Raw genomic sequence first — 18,119 nt, forward strand, 5'->3', positions numbered from 1 at the left:
ATAAAAAATATGTACTACCTTCAAGTTTCTCATTTTTTTGTAATATAATAAAATAATGATTAAATAATAATGATAAAAAGAAAAGATTTGATACCCTAATTAATAAAGTCCCTTTTAATAACAATTGGAGAATGATGATCCATCATTGATGAATTTATATTATTATGATAGGTGGAGGAAATTTCTGTACCTGTTGTTATTAACATTTCCTGTTGATTTGTTGTCATTACAAGTCCATTACTACAACTTATTATACCATTTGATGTTGATATTATAGGTGAATATTCATAAGAATCATTTGTTAAATTTAAATTTTGAAAACTATCTAATTCTCCATCTGCTCCTGTTAACACAATATTTGGAATATCTAATGGATCAGGTGAATTAGAATATTTTTTATTATTTATTTGATATCCACAACCACGTGGTGGTGAAGACGATTTATCATATGTTGTTGTTGAAGTTGATGGACTTTCAGGAGATGATTGTTGTTGATAAGATTCCTGAGACATTGTTGAATATGGGCCAATAAGATTTTGTTGTGGATATGTTGTTGTTTGTTGTGATTGTGGATATGTAACTATAGATGATTGTTGTTGTTTTTGTTGACAGGATTGATGAAAAGAACCATTTTGATTTATAATTATTGGAGGTTGTTGGCAAGATGTTTTTTGAGGTGGTGGTGTTGTAGTTGTTGGTATATTCATTACCTGAATTGGTGATTGTTGTTGATTATTTAAAATTCCATTTCCATATGTTGTTGAGGATTGTTGTAATGGATATTCTGATGTTGATTGTTGTATGATATTTGTAGATGGTTGATATATATTATTAATAGGTGAATCCTGAGATATGGAATTTGGAGATCCTAAAGAAGGTGTATAACAAACAGGCGATGAAACACCAGAATAGGTGGAAGTAGGGGGATATTGCGGTGAATGAATAGGTGAATTTGAAGAATTATCATACTGAAAATTGGTACAAAAATTTGTAGGTGGTTGTGTGGTTTGTTGTTGAGGTATAGGTGATTGTTGCCTAGAGGAATTGGTAGATGATAGATAATTATTATAAGGAGGAATAACATTAGGATTACAAGCATCTTCAATTAAATTACCGTTATTTATCAATCCATTTTGATTATACATATTATTTAATTGTTCATAATTTTGTACAGTTCCATTTTGATTATAATAACTATTTGAGTAATGATTATTATTATGAATGACTTCGTTATGGTAATTAGTATGTGGATGAATATTAATAGCTGAATCAGAACGTGCTCTATAACAAAAAAAATTATTTTTTTATTTTAAAAAATAATATTTTTATTAATGTTTAAATTTTTTTTTTTTTAATTTTTCTTAGAAAAGATATTTGATATTATATTTAAAAAAAAAGAAAGATAAGTTTTTGTTAGATAAGATGAAATGAGAAACAGTAAATAGTGCTATTTATTATTTTAAAATATATGACATAATGATTAATTTTTATTCAACTAATAAATTACTTTTTTTTTAATCAGAATATTTAAGATAAAACTTTAATTGTTCATAAAAGAAGATATTATTATTATATAGTATTTTTAATATATTTTATCTCAAGCATAAATTATTTAAAATACTTATTTTCTACTTATATATTAAGATTTTTTTTATAATAGAAATAATATGTTATAAATATAGATAAAAAAAAAGTGTATGTCATTTGTCTAAGTTTTTATATAATATATATAAAGTTATAAAAAAAATAAAAAATGATATAATAAACTTTCAATCATTTTGATGTATCTTTTATTATAAATATAATAGAATAAATTTCTATTTGTTTTTTTAAAAAAAAAATTAAACAAATCTTGGAAACAATTTATAATTAAAATAATAGAAAAATAAATATATTCAATAATTGAGAAATTAAATAACACGCTATTTTAATTTTTCTATTATTATTTTTTTTTTTAAATATCAGAGATCATAAAATAATATTAAAAATCTCACAAAAATAATTTTAAACTATTTTTTGTTTTTACTTCTTCGTATGAAAAATAATCGTTTATGTTAAGGTAGTTATATCATTGATAAAGTTAAATTAATTTATTCTTTCAAAAGTACAAATGTGATAAATGAAATTAAATATTAATGAATATGTATAGATAATTTTTTTTTTTTGCAAAAAAAAAAACCAGTAGATAAAATATTAAAATTAACATAAAAATTTTTAATAGATTATAATCTGTTGTTATTTTGTGGAAATAATTTTAAATAAATTATGATAAATTATATAAATTGTATACATACTGCTCATATTTAAAATTCACTAAAATTACTAATATTAAGACGATTATATTTTCCAAATGCGGATATTTCAAGTATATGTCTATAATTATGGAAAGTGATAAATATAATGTTTTAAAAAAATACAATACAAAACTTTATTTTTCATATGCTTAATTTGAAGTATATTTATACAAAATATGTGTTTTAAAAATGGGGATATTAAATATATTAGAATGGTTAATATTTTATTTATTAAAAATAAATTAGCTTGTTTGTTTTTTTTTATATATAAAAAAAATATATTAAAATAAAACTTACTTGTGTGGATACATATCTGGTGGTACTAATTGATTTGATGTTCCTGGATAATTAATTTCATAACCATCAAAAGTATTTTGTTTTTCATAATGTGGTCTACTACGAATAATTGATAATGTACCACCTCCAGAATAAGGATGATAATGATTAGGTGCTCCAGGGGAACGAGATCTTAAATGTGAAGATGAGTAAGATGATCCTGTAGGAGATGGATGATGATTTAAATTACTATTTGGATTAATATAAAAAGCATTTAATGTATTTTGTGGAACTGTTTGATTTTGATTAAAATATGGATCATGTACATTTGGCAAAGATCCACCAACACCATTCCATCCATTATTTTGTAATTGTAATGTATTTGAAGTTATAGGAATCTCTTGATATAGTGTATCTGTTGTAGTTGAAGGTTGTTGATAAATATTATTCATCATATTTGTTGAGTATCCCTGATTATTATTTTGATGAAATAAAAAATTAGTTGATTGTTGATTAGATGATTGTGTACAAGGCAATGGTGTTGTTGGATTTGATAAAGAATTGTTTGATGTTATTGCTTTAACATCTCTCATTATAGAATGAAATAATTCTTGATCTTCATTTTGTTTTCTTTCCATAAGAGCAATTTTTTCAGAAAATTTTCTTGGTGTTGGAGTACCCATAGTTTATTTTTTGTTTTCTATAAAAAAAAAAGTTTTAAAAAAATTTAAATTATTAAAATATATATAAGAAAAAAAAAACATTATAATTAAACACAACAAAATGAGGAAATAATAATGTATAATTTTTTACTAAGTTAAAATTATAAAAATAACAATAAAATAGATTATAAAGGAACAAAATAATTAAAATCAATTTAAAGACAATAATAAAGCAGTAACTAATGATTAAAATAAAATATATACATATATAAAATGATAACATTTAAAAGATAATGTCATGTGTAAGATTCATTCATAATTAATAGATAAAAAATTTTCAATACAATACTTAAATTGGGTTCATTAAAAAGTAAAAATTATTTAAATGTGTTTTCTAATAGTGTGTAATAATGATGATAATAATAATTAGAAAGCTCCTGCTATTAAAAAAAAAGTCACTTAATCTTTAATTATCCTTCTTTCGAGTAAATAAATCTGTTTTCTCAATAGAATTAATATAAAATATCTTCAACAATTTTAACTTTATTTACACATATTATTTTTATTAATTATAACAAAATTATAAAATAAGATTCTTCAACAGGAAGTATAAAATAGTAATGACAATTTTTTTTTAATTAAAAAAAAAATATTAAAAAGAGGTTATATATGTATAATTTTATATATAAAATAAAAGTAACTAACACCTTCTATCAACATATGATAATAAGATACTAGCTAAAAAAATATTTATAAGAATATAAATAATAAAAAGTATTTTTGTGTCTTTTTTAATGATAATGATTTACTTATAAAATCACACAAATTTTCATACATAACGATAAAGAAAAATATATATATATATATATTTATTACTATAGGCATATGTACATGTATAAAAATTTTAAAGTTTCCCTTCTAGCTCAGAAGTTATATTTTTACACTCTAAATATATATAAATATGATATGCCGACCAACTTAATAATACATATATATATATTTAATATTACAAGGTGATAAGCAGAAATGAATATTATTCTCTTAGTTAAGCTGATTAGCGACTTTCTTTTTAGATAAACTGCTAAATAACCAAAAAGCATACTATATATTTGCATAAGATAGATATGTATTTATTTTAATGTTTCGATTTATATATGTTTTTTGATTAAATAATTTATAACTCTTTAAACATATTAATATTATTTTGAAAAAAAAAAAATCCATTTTGATTATCTATTTTTATCAATAGATAAAACATATATTATATATTATCAAAATATTCTAATTTATTCAGCTACTATTTTTATTTAATTAAAATTTTATAACACAATAATATTAAAATTCTCTACTTACTTATCTTTTTTAATTTTATTTTACATCATACTTGGAGTAAAATTAAAAATAAAAAAAAAACCAATAACTTCTATTTAAAACTTATCAATTAAATATTTTTTATTATAAAATTATATTTTAATTAAATTATCATTATAGTACATTAAAACTATATAAAACAAAAATACAATATTTCAAAGAAAAGTATATACTAGGAAAATAGTTTTTTATTTTATTTTTTTTAAATGTTGTCAAAGAAAAAAAGAGTTTCAATTTAATGTGGTAAAAAAAGCATTAAATGGGAAATAAAAAATTTTTTTTTTATAAAGATTGTTTTATTTTTAAAATATCTACAAAATGGAACAATTAATATTAGGGTGAAAAATTTCTTTCTTTTTGATGTACTAGAAAATGTACTTTCATTAAAAAGATTGAAATTTTTTGGATTACTAAAATTTTTTCCTGTTCAATAAATTAATGTCCAATTTTAAATATGTTTTATTATGGTAAATGAACAGTTAAAATTCCCTTTTGAATAAAATAAACATTTAATGAAACTATCAAATGAAAATATATAACATTAAAATAGATTAAACAATAAAATTAATGAAATCTTTTTTTTTTTTTTTAATAAACTTTAATAAGTATTAAATAAGTAATTGACATTTATTAACATACAAATGTTAAACTTTAATTTAAAGAAAGTAAATAAACAAGATATGACTAATTACTTTAATATTAATGACTAATATTTCAATATTTTTTAATATATAGATTAAAAGAAATAAGAAAAATAATTTTTTTGAAGTATTTATAAAAGGAAAATAAAACTAAAATACCCAAGGTGTAATGTACTTTTTTTTTATTAAAATGTACAAATAAATGTTTAAAAAAATAAAGGTACAAAGAATAGTAGGAAATAAAAAGTTTAAGTACATATTATAGAAGTTGATAAAAAAAAAGTGATATTTGGTTTGTTTGGTAAAATAATATTATTAATACATGTATTTGACTACTCTTCTACATATAAAATATATCACGTTTCTTAAGAAAAACCTTACTAAAATAAATTATGCATATATTAAAAATGGTTAGAAAAAAAAAAATTGATAAAAGAACTAATTAAAAATTAGTTTTTAAATTAAGAAGCATATTTATGCATGTTTTAAAAATAGTGATATGTTTTTATAATAGATTAAAACAATATGAAAAATAAAGTACATTCTTAGATTGATAAATTTCTTAAAGTTTATCAAAAGAAAAGGATATTTTTTTGATGTTATTTTTTTATTAAAAGGAAAAAAAAATTTAGTAAAAGATATGATATGATAAAGCATATCATGAAGAGAAGTTAAAAATTTCTCCGAAAAAGAAGGATTAGAATAAAATGAGATTGGTACAGAGATGGGGTTGATAAAAATAAAAATGTTGAGATATAAAATATATATTATTTTAGATGAACGTGAGATAGAACAGACTTTCATAAGAAAAAAAAAAAGAATATATAATATATTTTTTTAAATTATATGTATATTTTAATTATTTATAAAAATTATATTTTTTTTAACAAAATATATCATTTATAAATAAAGAAAAAAAGAAAGGAACAAATAAATATGTTTATACATAAATGGAAAGTAATTAAACTTTTCATTTTTTTATTTATATTTTACAATGTTTTTAATGGAATTAAACAAGACCAAAGACTTTTTAAAAGCCAACCTACATATAATTTTTATTAGAAAATAAATAAACAAAATAACTATTTTATTATAATAAAAGAAGAAAAGAATAAAATTAGTTATATAATTATTTTAAAATATAATAATAATAATAATAACAATTATTTTAATAATATCAATTAAACATTATATTCATTTAATTGGAATTTTTAAAAATTTTATCAAAGTTTCATTAATAATATAATAAAAAAAAGTACTATATATAAACGGAAACATATATGATAAAAGAGAATAAGTAGGAAACAAAAAATCATGAATAAGTAATAAATGAAATAAAAAATTAACTCTAAAAAGTATATATAACTATAGATAGATAGATATGTTTTACTGTTTAAAAAGTTCTTCTTATACACATATAAAAATATTTCTAGATGTAAAGAGATATATAAAATGTGTATATTTATGTCTTCTTATCAAATATATGTATATTTGTGGGATGTTATATTTTTTTTAATGAAATATAAAACTTCATTATTTTTAATTTCAAAATAAACAATAAAAAGTAAGACTATTTTAATAACTAAGATGTTAAAATTCATATCCTTAAATAGAACTAATAAAAATTATGATATAAAAAAGATATTTATATTAAATTATATAAATTTTTTTGTTATCCAATATTTTATTATTTTATATACTTAATATTAAAAAGTTAAAATGAATCATTATTAAATTTATATAATCATTAAATTATAAAAATTTATAAAATAAATGTGATAAAAATTTTAATAAATGTTAATTTATATTCAAGTAAAATTTTTAAAGAAAGTAAATGTTACTTGAAACATATTAATTATTAATTGTCCTACATATGACTTTTTTAATTATTCACTTGTCATCTATGAGAAATAGAATTTTTTAAAATATAAAAATAAATAACTACAGTAAATATTTTAAATTCATAATATTTATCATTTTAGGTTTATTGTTCATCATTTTTTTTAGTAAAAAAAATTTTTTTTTTTAAAAAGAATAGATAACACAGCTTTAACAATAATCATTAAATGATAGATTGTTATGAATATATATTGACATTTGTACAACAAATGAATGATTCAAAATAATATAATTTTTGTCTGATACAGAATATTCAAAAGGATATGATTAGAATATTAATGTATTAATAGAAACTATATAAATAACACATATTGAAATACATTAAAATTATTAATTAATTATTTAACAAAACTAGCAATTATCTTAATAGAATACTTTATTTTTTTTGAGTTAATTTATAATATTACAATGTTTTATTATTAAAAAAGATACCATCATATCTTATTAAAAAATTGTAAAAAAAATTTTAAATTGTTTAATAATCATATTAATTTTGTATCCATAAATAAACAAAAAGTTTAAAACATATTTTAAGAAAAAAAAACTATTAAAGTATTAATAACAGAAGTGTTTTGCTTTATTATAACCAGTTAATTTAATTGTAAAAAAGAAACCATTTTTTAAAATATTTTAAGTTAAAGTTTTTCTTTCTATTTTTTTCAAAATTTCTTTGTTTCTGTAAAAGCCTCTTGAAACAAATAAACAACTGGTTTTGTTATATGCTTAATCTTAACTTACAATTTTTACTCCCTTAAATATATCATCAAATGATATTATATAATCATCTTTTGAATTTAAAAATTGGTAGTAATTTTTTTTTATAATTGGATACATCTAATACATATCCAAGAAGTTTTGGTGTTTATGCAAAAAATTACACAATTATACTAACATTATTTACACTAATGTTTTTATTTTTAAATAAAATGATTCCAAAAATTTGTTTTGAAAATGTTTTAAAGATGATTCATAAATAATATCTCAAGATTACTCTTAAATATAAATCTAAATATACCCTTTTTGAACAAAATTATTTGCTTATTCTTTTCATCAATTATATCTTTAAAATGATGTTCAGAATTTAATTTTTAAAAATGATTTTTATTTTTTCAAATTATCCTAATGTATCTTTCAAAATTTACCAACAGAAAAATGATTTTTATAAGGCAATTTATTTTTTACTGAAGACAAAAATAAACCTTTAGCCTCTTTATAAACGACCAATTTTTATTTTTATCTATTTAATTTTTTTTTAAAGTTTTTTTTTATTCATTTAACTTTATGGGAATTGACTTTAATTATAAATTTTATTTTTTACATATTTTTGTGGAAATTTTTAAGAATACAATCATTTAAAAAGCAATAATTTACTACAAAGAAAGCAACAAAAAAAAGTACAAAAAAACAATATTATTATAAATAACTGAAGCTATGGATAATATTCATGATGGTAGAAACATTTTCTCTAAAGCAAAATAAACATTTTAAGTATAAAAAAAATATTTCATTTCTATTTGTTAATATATTCATTTAAATTGTTTAAAAATTTAGAAATAAAAAAAAGATTTATCTAATAAAAATAAAAATTTAGTGGAGATAAAATTTTTAATATAAGGTTAAATTGAAAACGTTACTTAAATAATTATGAAAAGTTTTTCTTTCTCCCTTTGTTGATACTAATATAAAAAAGGAAGAAAAGTTAAACTGATAGTTAGCTTTTAGATAAATCCCATTTGTGTTTTTTTAGGGCTAATTATTGCCTAATTAAACTTTACTAATAAAAGCCATGTAAACTTGGCAATTGTTTTTACCTAGTGTCTGATCACTATGTATACCTCTAATAATATAAAAAAATATTCAAATATTATTTTACTTAATTAAAATAAACAATTAAAAAGTTAATATTTAAACCGTGTAAATAATAAAAAAAATTTGTTTTATTTTTTATTTTATAAAAAAAATTGTATTTTTTTGCATTTTGTTTTTTAAAAAAATGGCTTTACCAAAGTTAAATAATTCAGTCTCCTTAAACCCTTTCATACATATATATGTATCCCAAAGAGAAGGGTGGATTTTGACTGATAGCAACTTTTTCGTCATTGTATATGTACCATGTGTTTTCAATTCTGATGTGTACTACATAATGGCCTGAATGTGGTGATGTTCCCATGTGAGAGATAAAAGCTTTCAAAACATAATTCCCCTGATTATCTTCATAACTTTGTTTGGTATCTAAAAATAAATGTCAATTAATTATTTAAAAAGGAAGGAAAGGAAAATGATTGTTAAAAGGAGAAAAAAAAACTTACCATTAGAAGTTGAAATTACTTGACTTGGTAGTGGTACAGAACCAGGATTTGTGAATAACAATTCGGCAGCTGAATTAACATCACCATTAGTCTGTTCAAGAGCATAGTTAGCAGAGTACGAGTCAAATCCAAGACAAGTTATTTGAGATACTAAATTAGGAGCAAATTCTCTGGTACCGTTTGGTAATGGTTGGTTTGGTATTGGAATATTGAGATCAGGATCATCAGCATGTTCCATCAACCAATAAAGAGCAACATTAACATCTGCATTACCAGTAGAACGAAGAGCCTTTCTGGAAGCTACCTCAGAAAATCCCATGTCCATTATTTGTCCAAGCATCATACTATTACATGTATCAATTTGAACGTCATCCTCTGGTAGTAGTTCTTCACCCTCAAGTTTTCCTTTACCTCTAAAAGGTTCTAAATTTATTTGATGAGGTACTTCAATGTCAATATCCATTTTTTTTATTGTATATTGTGGAGTTATTTCAAATTTCCTAACCTGGAATATAACATATTTAGGCATATTTAACATTCTTATTGATGTATATGCTTCTCCTTCTACTTTGGTGATTGGTGAAATAAAACCATAAATAACATCTTTGTCAAAAGCTGCTTCTATACAATCTTCTAGTTTCACTCTTTTTCTTGATACCTTTGTCTCATCATTAATAATTTCTTCTGATTTTTCAAAAGGTATTGGTAGTGAAAGTACAACTTCATCTTTAACTCTATATTTAACTTTGTGGCTTGAACCATCTTCAAAACGGGTTTCTAAATTAATTTTAAAGTCATTTAAAGTATCTTTAACGGAAGAATTTCCCTTATCAATTACTTCAAATATATGTCTCAAATATTCTTCAGCATCTTGTTGTCTAGCTGTTGAAAATTCAACATGTCCTTTTCCCATTGTTTTTTTAAATTGAGTAGGTTTTATTCCTTGATCAGGCCCTTCTTGATTAGAAAAATCACCAGACCACATTGAAGAGACAAGTTTACTTAGTTGACAAAAAACATCATCATGTGTACTTATTGGTGACATACCACTCATCAACTCTAATCCCCTGTCTCCAAAACGTTCTTTAAATTTACCAGTATGAGACAACATCTGAATAACACTATTTATATAACATGACGATCCAATATTGACAAGTCCTGTGAAACCTGGACCATAGACAGATTCAAGAGTTGCACCACCTTCCTGACATTTAGACCATTCCCATTGTTGATTCATATCAAGTTCCATCTCTAATGTACTCTTTTCTGTTTTTTCTAAAGCATTAGCATTAATTCCAAAATGAGCAAGATGAGCAATCAAATTTGGATCATAAACATTTGCATCTTCATCATATGAAAATATATCCCCATCACCATCTTTTACTGTACCAAGTTTGACAACCAATGGATATTTGGTAATTTCATAATGTTCCTTCATATGACTATTACCTTTTGTAATAACTCCTTCTTTAATAAATTGACTTCTTCCACATCTAATTGCTCCATCTGTTAAATTCAACCACAAATTTTCTTTCAATCCACATCCTTCAACTTCACATTCCCATCCTGAGGTTGGAATAATTTTACCATTATTTAATTGTTCTAAATTAGCATGTTTTGTTCTAACACGAGCTTCACCATCCCATTCACTTACTCCAGTAGCAAGACGTTCCTGTAATTTTACTCCATCACTTCTTATAACACTTTCAATTGATGCCATAAGAGCTGTTCCTTTAATAGATGTAATTGGAGCAATTAACATGTCATTTCCTCTTGAATAACCAATAAAATATTCAGTGATTTCTTCAATATTATCATACTCTGCACCCCCAACAACACCAATAGCTAGTTTAGAGATCTTTTCTTGTGGTTCACTAATTTCTTTCTCAACTTTCTTTTTAGAAATATTAAGAAAAACTTTTTTTTCATAGTGATTAATGTAATTCAAGACATGTTTTAAACAAAATCCAGCAAATGTCTCCAGGCAAACAAAAATCCCCCCTTAAAAAATAAAATTAATCTAAAATAAAGACAAACCTTCAGAATATGGTGTTCTAAAACAATATATACATTCATCCTTAAATACTTTATCATTTGATTGACAACAATTTATTGATTTAACATCAATTTTATCCTCAGGAACTGAGTCAACGTATTCCAAATGTACCATTTTGAGTGTTATCCTGGATATCTACATATAAATAATAATTAAAATATAGATGAATAAGAGGTTAATTGATAAAAATTAAAAAATTATAAAAATATATTAATATTTTTATAAGGGACACATTTTGCTTTGATTAATATTATCATCAAAAAAAGTAGTATCTCCTACAGCGACTTTTAATTTAAGAAAAATACTTATTATGGGATATTTTGTAATATCAATCTATCAAGATAAATATATTATTTTGTCATAACAATAACTTTTCTAATTAATTATTGAAAGAAAATTTTAATGAATAAAATTATCAAGGTTTCAAAAGAAGACATTTTACCATTGATACTTCATTGTCAAGAAAGTACAATATATTATGGAAATTTCTAGAAAATACTGGAGTATTATTAAAGTTATTTTAATAATTTGATTTTAATAAATTTTTGTAAATAAAGAATTTATATCACTATAAAAATTAAAGTAAAAGAAAAAAAAAAATAAACAAACAAAAATTCATTAAATAAATTAATATGATTATATCTTATTTTTTTAAGAATATAAAAGAAAAATATTCATAAATAATTTAATCTCAAGATTAAAATTAATATTTTTTATTTATTTATAGAAAAAAAAAGAAACAACAAATAAGTAAAAATATAGATAAATAATCTACTGTATTGTTAAGCTTGAATCTATTAATTTTTAATAAATTACCTTGTGACAATGTATATATAAAATGTGCAATAATTAAATATGGTGTTAAAAATTTATATATAATTATAAAATTAAAATTGTTTCCATTGGGAATTAAATTTCAAATTATATAGGTAGTAAATTTTTTCTTCATAATAAGAAATATGAGAATTATAATTATGTTAAATTAATCTAAGATAATTTTATTCTCTTGATAATATTTAGTAATTATTATAATATATAAAATATAGAAGATAAGGTTATATAAATATAAAAAGTTCATGAACTAGTTTTTAAGCTTTAATTAATAGTATATCTTTATCTAATATATATGGATATTAAAAAAAAAAAAACCTTTGAATTATCATTATTTATTAAAAGAAAAGTATACAATTATTTTGTACAATAAAAGTGTTAATAATATATTTCTTCCTAATGTTATAAAAAAGAAAAAACTTTTTAGCCTTTTTTTTAAAGAGATCTTGATAAAGTGGTGTTCCTAAAAAGATACCCAATTGATGATCTTGGTTTAACAAAACTTCTTCGAAATGTTCCAATAATCAAAGGTTGTTTTTGGTCGTTTCCCAAAGTTTGTTGAATGTTTTGTGGGACAGTAACTGAAGAAAAAAGTGGATTTTTAGATTTGATTTTCAATAATTTATTCTTTATAACATTAAAGGACAACTTTCTTCTTAAACTATTCTCCTTATCATTAGTTTCTTCAACTTTTGGTTGATTAAAAATTTTTACAAAACGTGGCATCAAGTCAAATTTAAGCATATTCTCAATTTGAATATATGCCTGATCAAATAAATCTTTTGGATATTCATTTCTTGAGGCAGTTTTAATAATTATTTGACGTGATACATTATCAATATTTATTTGTTCATCAGCATTATCCAAAATAAAACGTTTTATTATTTGTGATCCTAAAATAAATCTTTTACAATCCTTAACAGTTGATTGATATTGTTTAACAATAAGAAAAAATGATAAATTTTCTTGACAATATTGATCAGTAAGAAATTGCATAAAAGATTCTCTAAAATTTGGATCTTCTAATACATTCCAAAAGGTTGAATTTGATGTTGTTATATCAGTAGATATTTTTGTTTTTTCATTATGAGATGATGTAACTAATTTGTCATTAAATTGTGAGCTATTATTACTCATTAATAATCCATCGACTAAGGAGGCCCTTTTAATTGACATTCCATCAAAAAATAAAGGAGAAAAAATCTTTCTCTTCTGACATTTAGTAATATTCTCATCAAAAAATAGTAATTGATCATTCTTCTTTTTACTTAATAATGAAAAAGTATTGTTATCATCAGTATTGGACAAACTTTTATTTTTATATAACGTTATTGTTTCTAGGATATGTTCTATAGATATTGAAAATTGTTGACATTCATTAATTAATAGTTGGGTACTTGGTAAACAATCAAATTGAAATATTTGATTGAATTTTTGATGGAATGTATGATTATGAATGTTTGTATTTATTGAAAAGATATAACAACATTTGACTAGTAAATCATTAGAATCTATAACTATTATACCAAAAAAATTTTGTAAATTTTTATAATAAATATGATGTGAAAGATTTTTATATGGTATATTAAGTATTTCATTATTTGTTGATGATTGGATAATTAACTATAAAGGGGGAAATAATTTAAATTAATTATAATGGTACATTAAACTTACATTAGAATTCATCAACTGTAAAATAGCAATATCCGGTGTGTCTTTTTTTATTTTTTTAACAATTTCTTCAAATATTAAAGAATTAAGAGTTGATGAAAGTTTAGAAAAACCATGATAATTTACTACAAATTGTTGCTGAGTAGCATAAAGTTCTTTGTTCATAATTAATAATAATAATAATGATATAAATTATAAATTAATTTATAAAAATAATAATATAATACTATTATTTCTGTATGTAGAAAATATAAATTTACAACTCTTTTTCTATTTAATAATATTACTTTAATAATAGATTAAGAGATAGGTAAAGAGAGACAATAATAAATTGTTTAATGATACTATCTGAAATTTTTATAGTTTTAAATATAGAAGAAAAATACCCAAAGAATGTTGATTGTTATCAATAATTATAAATAAAAATAAATATACGTCGACAAAAACAATAAATTAAAAATTAATGTGAAAAAGTGGGTAGAAATGATATATATAAATATATAATTTCTTTATGAAATAATATTAAATTAAAGTGGAGGGATGAGTATTATATATATATTATATAAAATATACTTTTTTTTTTTTGACCAATTCATATAAATAATTTTAAATGATAGTTATATATATATATATATATTTTTAGATAACTCTCAACAAACGAAAAGGTTCAAAGTATCAAGCATATAGTTTAATGTTGTATAACAATAAAGTAACAAAAAATTTGCCACTTCCACACGGAAACAGAAATTGACAATAATATCATGTTTTAGCTTTAAGGTTAAATAACTACAAAATATGTTTATGGTAAATAATAAAATCAAAATAAAAATATAGTTATTATAATGAACAAAATATTACATTTTGTAATATTAAAATAGATATTTTAAAGATAATCATTTTTTGTTTATTGTTTTCTATTATTTTCTTTATAAAAATATAAATATATATTTTTATTTCTAAATATTAATATTAACTTATCTTTATTTTTGTAGACATTTATATTGTATATAAAAATTTTTTTTTCCTAAATTTAATTGGTTATTCTTTTTAGAAAAATACAGAAATTTTGTAAACAATTTTTATCTTTGAAACATATTACACTAAATTGTATTTGCAAAAATAAAATTTAATAGTTATTTCTTTATTATTATAAGCAGAGAAGATTATTTTATTATTATAGATATAAATATATCTAATTAAAATAAGAAAGAAACTAATTATAATTATATTTCTTCGTTAATGTATATTAAAAAATTTCTTAAACATTTGTAGATGTAGAATTTTTTGTTATTGTAATTTTGGAGGAAGATGATGATGATGATGATATATTAGTGGAATTCTTTTTATTTTTTTTAGTAAAGTAATCTGACTTGATAAGCCTAATAAACATAACAATATTAGATAGCATTAATCCAAATATAATAAAAAATATTAATATTGCTGCAATAATTGTTTCATTTTTACCAGAAGCAAAGAAATATATAAACATTATAACAAGATAAATATTTGGAAGTATTCTAAATATGACAAAAGTAACAATTGATAATATTGAAACAATTTTATAAGATTTTTTTCTTTTATCAATATTTTTGTACATCATTAATAATCGTATATGAAGAAAGATACTATTAATTTCCATTATTAATCCCATTAAAACAAATATCATATATTTTTTAATAGTAAATGGTAATAAAACACCTATTATTGATAATGTATGATGAGTTATTAATTCAAACATTTTAAAACTACGTTCATTTACCAATGTATCAATCATGTCTGATATAAAATATCCTAATGAAACCATACACTATAAAAAAAATGTTTAAATTTAGTAAAAAAAACCTATTAACCTTACAAGAAGAGCACCATTATATGAAAAACCATTTACATAGTCATTAAATTTATGATAACTTTCAATTAAAACAAAGATAGTCCAAAAACCACAGACAATAGAATGGAGAAGTGAAACAATTTCATTAACAATTCTCCATCTTTTTTCTGGTGGAACATTAAAAAAATATGACTTTGAGTTATTATCATTCTTCTTTATTGTTTTAACCTTTTTTGATGGTAATTTTTTTTTTGTTATAAATTTTTGAAAGAAATGTTTTCTAAAAAAAATCCAACGTAAACTATATAAAGTTGCTCTAAAAAATATTAATGACCCAAAGGCTAATGATATATATAATAAGGTTGATTTTTCTTTGTCATTTCTAATAAATTTTTCTATTATATCATTCAATGACATTACATAAAGAATAATTTATGATTAATCATTTTTGATATTTTATAATGATAGAATTTGAATAAAATTAATATTATGGTTTTTAAAATATTATTTTAATTTATTTATAAATATAATATAATATGATAAAAAAAAATTTTTTAAATAATTTGACTAATTGATAAATTCTGAATATATAATTTATATAAAAATTGTGACATTTTTAATTTAAAATTTTTTTTTATATATATTATATGAAATAGTTTCTTAAATATGGATAGAAAAGTTGATTTATCACTTTCTAATACTCCTATTACAAAATCTACATCAATTCTTACTTCAAAATCAACAAATTCTGATAAAGTATTATCTAAAAATTCTTCATTAAAATCATCTTCAAGTATGGTAAAATCAATGAGTAGCACTAAAAGTGGACCTAAAATTACTTTTGATTTAGAACCATCTAGTACATCAAATAGTAAAAGTAGTGAAATTGAAATTTCTAAAATCAATCCTACTAAAAAAATATCCAATACTTTAGCATCTAAAAAACAAACTAGTGCTATTAATTTAAAAAATAATAGTCATGATTATATAAAAAAGAATACTACAGTACTTGGAATGATAAGATCAAATATTATTGGTATTGTTCTTGTAATTATGTTATTTATCTTGTCATTATTAGTATTTATATTTACTCTTACATATTTACCTAAATTAGGTAAGTTTGAAGAATAAATATTTTTATAAGTTTTTCCAGATAAGCATACACTTGGTTGTGGATATTATGTTATTGAAAAATATAATAATGTATTTAAAAAGGTTAATGAAATTGATAAAACAAATGTATTAATAAATAATGGTATTACATCATATATTTATTCTGATAAAGAAACTACCCAAACACAAAAAAAATATGCAACAGAAGCTTATGAAGAGTATAGAAAAAATAAAGAATTTTTTAGTAAAAATTGTGAAAAAATAAAACATGAATGTAAAAATATTCATACATTGAATCTTGAAGTTAACTCAGATTATGAAAATTATGCTCCAAATGAAAAAACATTATATTCATGGATGTCTGCACATGGTTCTTTTGCCTATAAAAGTACTTTTATTTTAACTTTTGCTAGTTTTATTATAACAATTGTTTATATAATTGGTCTTGTTATCAAATTTATCTTTTTACCAAAATGTAATTCAATTCAACGTATTTTATTTATGTTTTTTAATGGTATTGTAATTATTATAACTATTTCAAAATTAATTTGTACTATTTTATTATACACAACTTTTGATGCTTTAAAAGATGGTCTTATTTTGGGAACATTTATTATGACTGCTATAATTATTTCACTTTTAGGAAGTATTATTATATTAATTCAATTAAAAAAAATATAATAAAATAAATTAATAAAAATATGCTTAATTTTACAGTATTCTGATTACAACATTACTTTGCAATTATTTAACGTCCCTTTTGACATGATCAAAAAACATTTTTTTGCCTTCATTTTTCAACAATCTTTGAACAGAAACTAAAGTTATGGGAGTAATTTGATATAAAAAATTATTTAAATTTTAATTAATAGTTATTTAATATACTAAACTTTGGTATTCTTTAAATTTATACTACAATGTAACAAGTATTTATTTCATTGATAAAACTTAAATATTGTATTAAATAACTTTGAGTTAGATTGAATAAAAAATTTTATTATTGTTTTTAAAAGTTTTTCTTTTATACTTTCATTTTTCTTGAAAAAAGAAATCTAAATTAAATAGTATATTGAATTTATTTTACAACTACATTAATCTGGATTTTAAATAAAAAAAAATCTTTTTATTTTTATAGTTAATGTTAAAAATTAATATTTTAACTGAA

At 20.6% G+C, this 18,119-nt stretch overlaps 5 protein-coding genes across 5 annotated transcripts; 1 reads left to right on the forward strand and 4 right to left on the reverse strand.

Moving 5' to 3' along the window:
- Positions 1-95: 95 nt before the first annotated feature.
- On the reverse strand, positions 96-3,253 carry SRAE_2000045700 (Transducer of regulated CREB activity, N-terminal domain-containing protein; the record flags this gene model as incomplete). The annotated part of the gene is made up of 3 exons (XM_024651289.1): positions 96-868; positions 1,115-1,281; positions 2,592-3,253. 3 exons carry the CDS (start codon positions 3,251-3,253, stop codon positions 96-98), a joined length of 1,602 nt encoding a protein of 533 aa, XP_024504981.1.
- A 5,916-nt stretch (positions 3,254-9,169) lies between these two features.
- SRAE_2000045800 (Ubiquitin carboxyl-terminal hydrolase) lies at positions 9,170-11,622 on the reverse strand (the record flags this gene model as incomplete). The annotated part of the gene is made up of 3 exons (XM_024651290.1): positions 9,170-9,375; positions 9,453-11,453; positions 11,490-11,622. 3 exons carry the CDS (start codon positions 11,620-11,622, stop codon positions 9,170-9,172), a joined length of 2,340 nt encoding a protein of 779 aa, XP_024504982.1.
- A 1,152-nt stretch (positions 11,623-12,774) lies between these two features.
- On the reverse strand, positions 12,775-14,175 carry SRAE_2000045900 (Regulator of G protein signalling domain and Regulator of G protein signalling superfamily domain and Regulator of G-protein signalling, domain 1-containing protein; the record flags this gene model as incomplete). Its single annotated transcript, XM_024651291.1, has 2 exons — positions 12,775-13,962; positions 14,014-14,175. The coding sequence occupies 2 exons, from the start codon at positions 14,173-14,175 to the stop codon at positions 12,775-12,777; spliced, it is 1,350 nt and encodes a 449-aa protein (XP_024504983.1).
- A 1,093-nt stretch (positions 14,176-15,268) lies between these two features.
- On the reverse strand, positions 15,269-16,258 carry SRAE_2000046000 (TRAM/LAG1/CLN8 homology domain-containing protein; the record flags this gene model as incomplete). Its single annotated transcript, XM_024651292.1, has 2 exons — positions 15,269-15,817; positions 15,866-16,258. The coding sequence occupies 2 exons, from the start codon at positions 16,256-16,258 to the stop codon at positions 15,269-15,271; spliced, it is 942 nt and encodes a 313-aa protein (XP_024504984.1).
- A 249-nt stretch (positions 16,259-16,507) lies between these two features.
- Positions 16,508-17,635, forward strand: SRAE_2000046100 (Hypothetical protein; the record flags this gene model as incomplete). The annotated part of the gene is made up of 2 exons (XM_024651293.1): positions 16,508-16,955; positions 16,995-17,635. The coding sequence occupies 2 exons, from the start codon at positions 16,508-16,510 to the stop codon at positions 17,633-17,635; spliced, it is 1,089 nt and encodes a 362-aa protein (XP_024504985.1).
- Positions 17,636-18,119: the final 484 nt, after the last annotated feature.

Source organism: Strongyloides ratti (assembly GCF_001040885.1).
Source record: "Strongyloides ratti genome assembly S_ratti_ED321, chromosome : 2".
Lineage (NCBI taxonomy): Eukaryota > Metazoa > Nematoda > Chromadorea > Rhabditida > Strongyloididae > Strongyloides > Strongyloides ratti.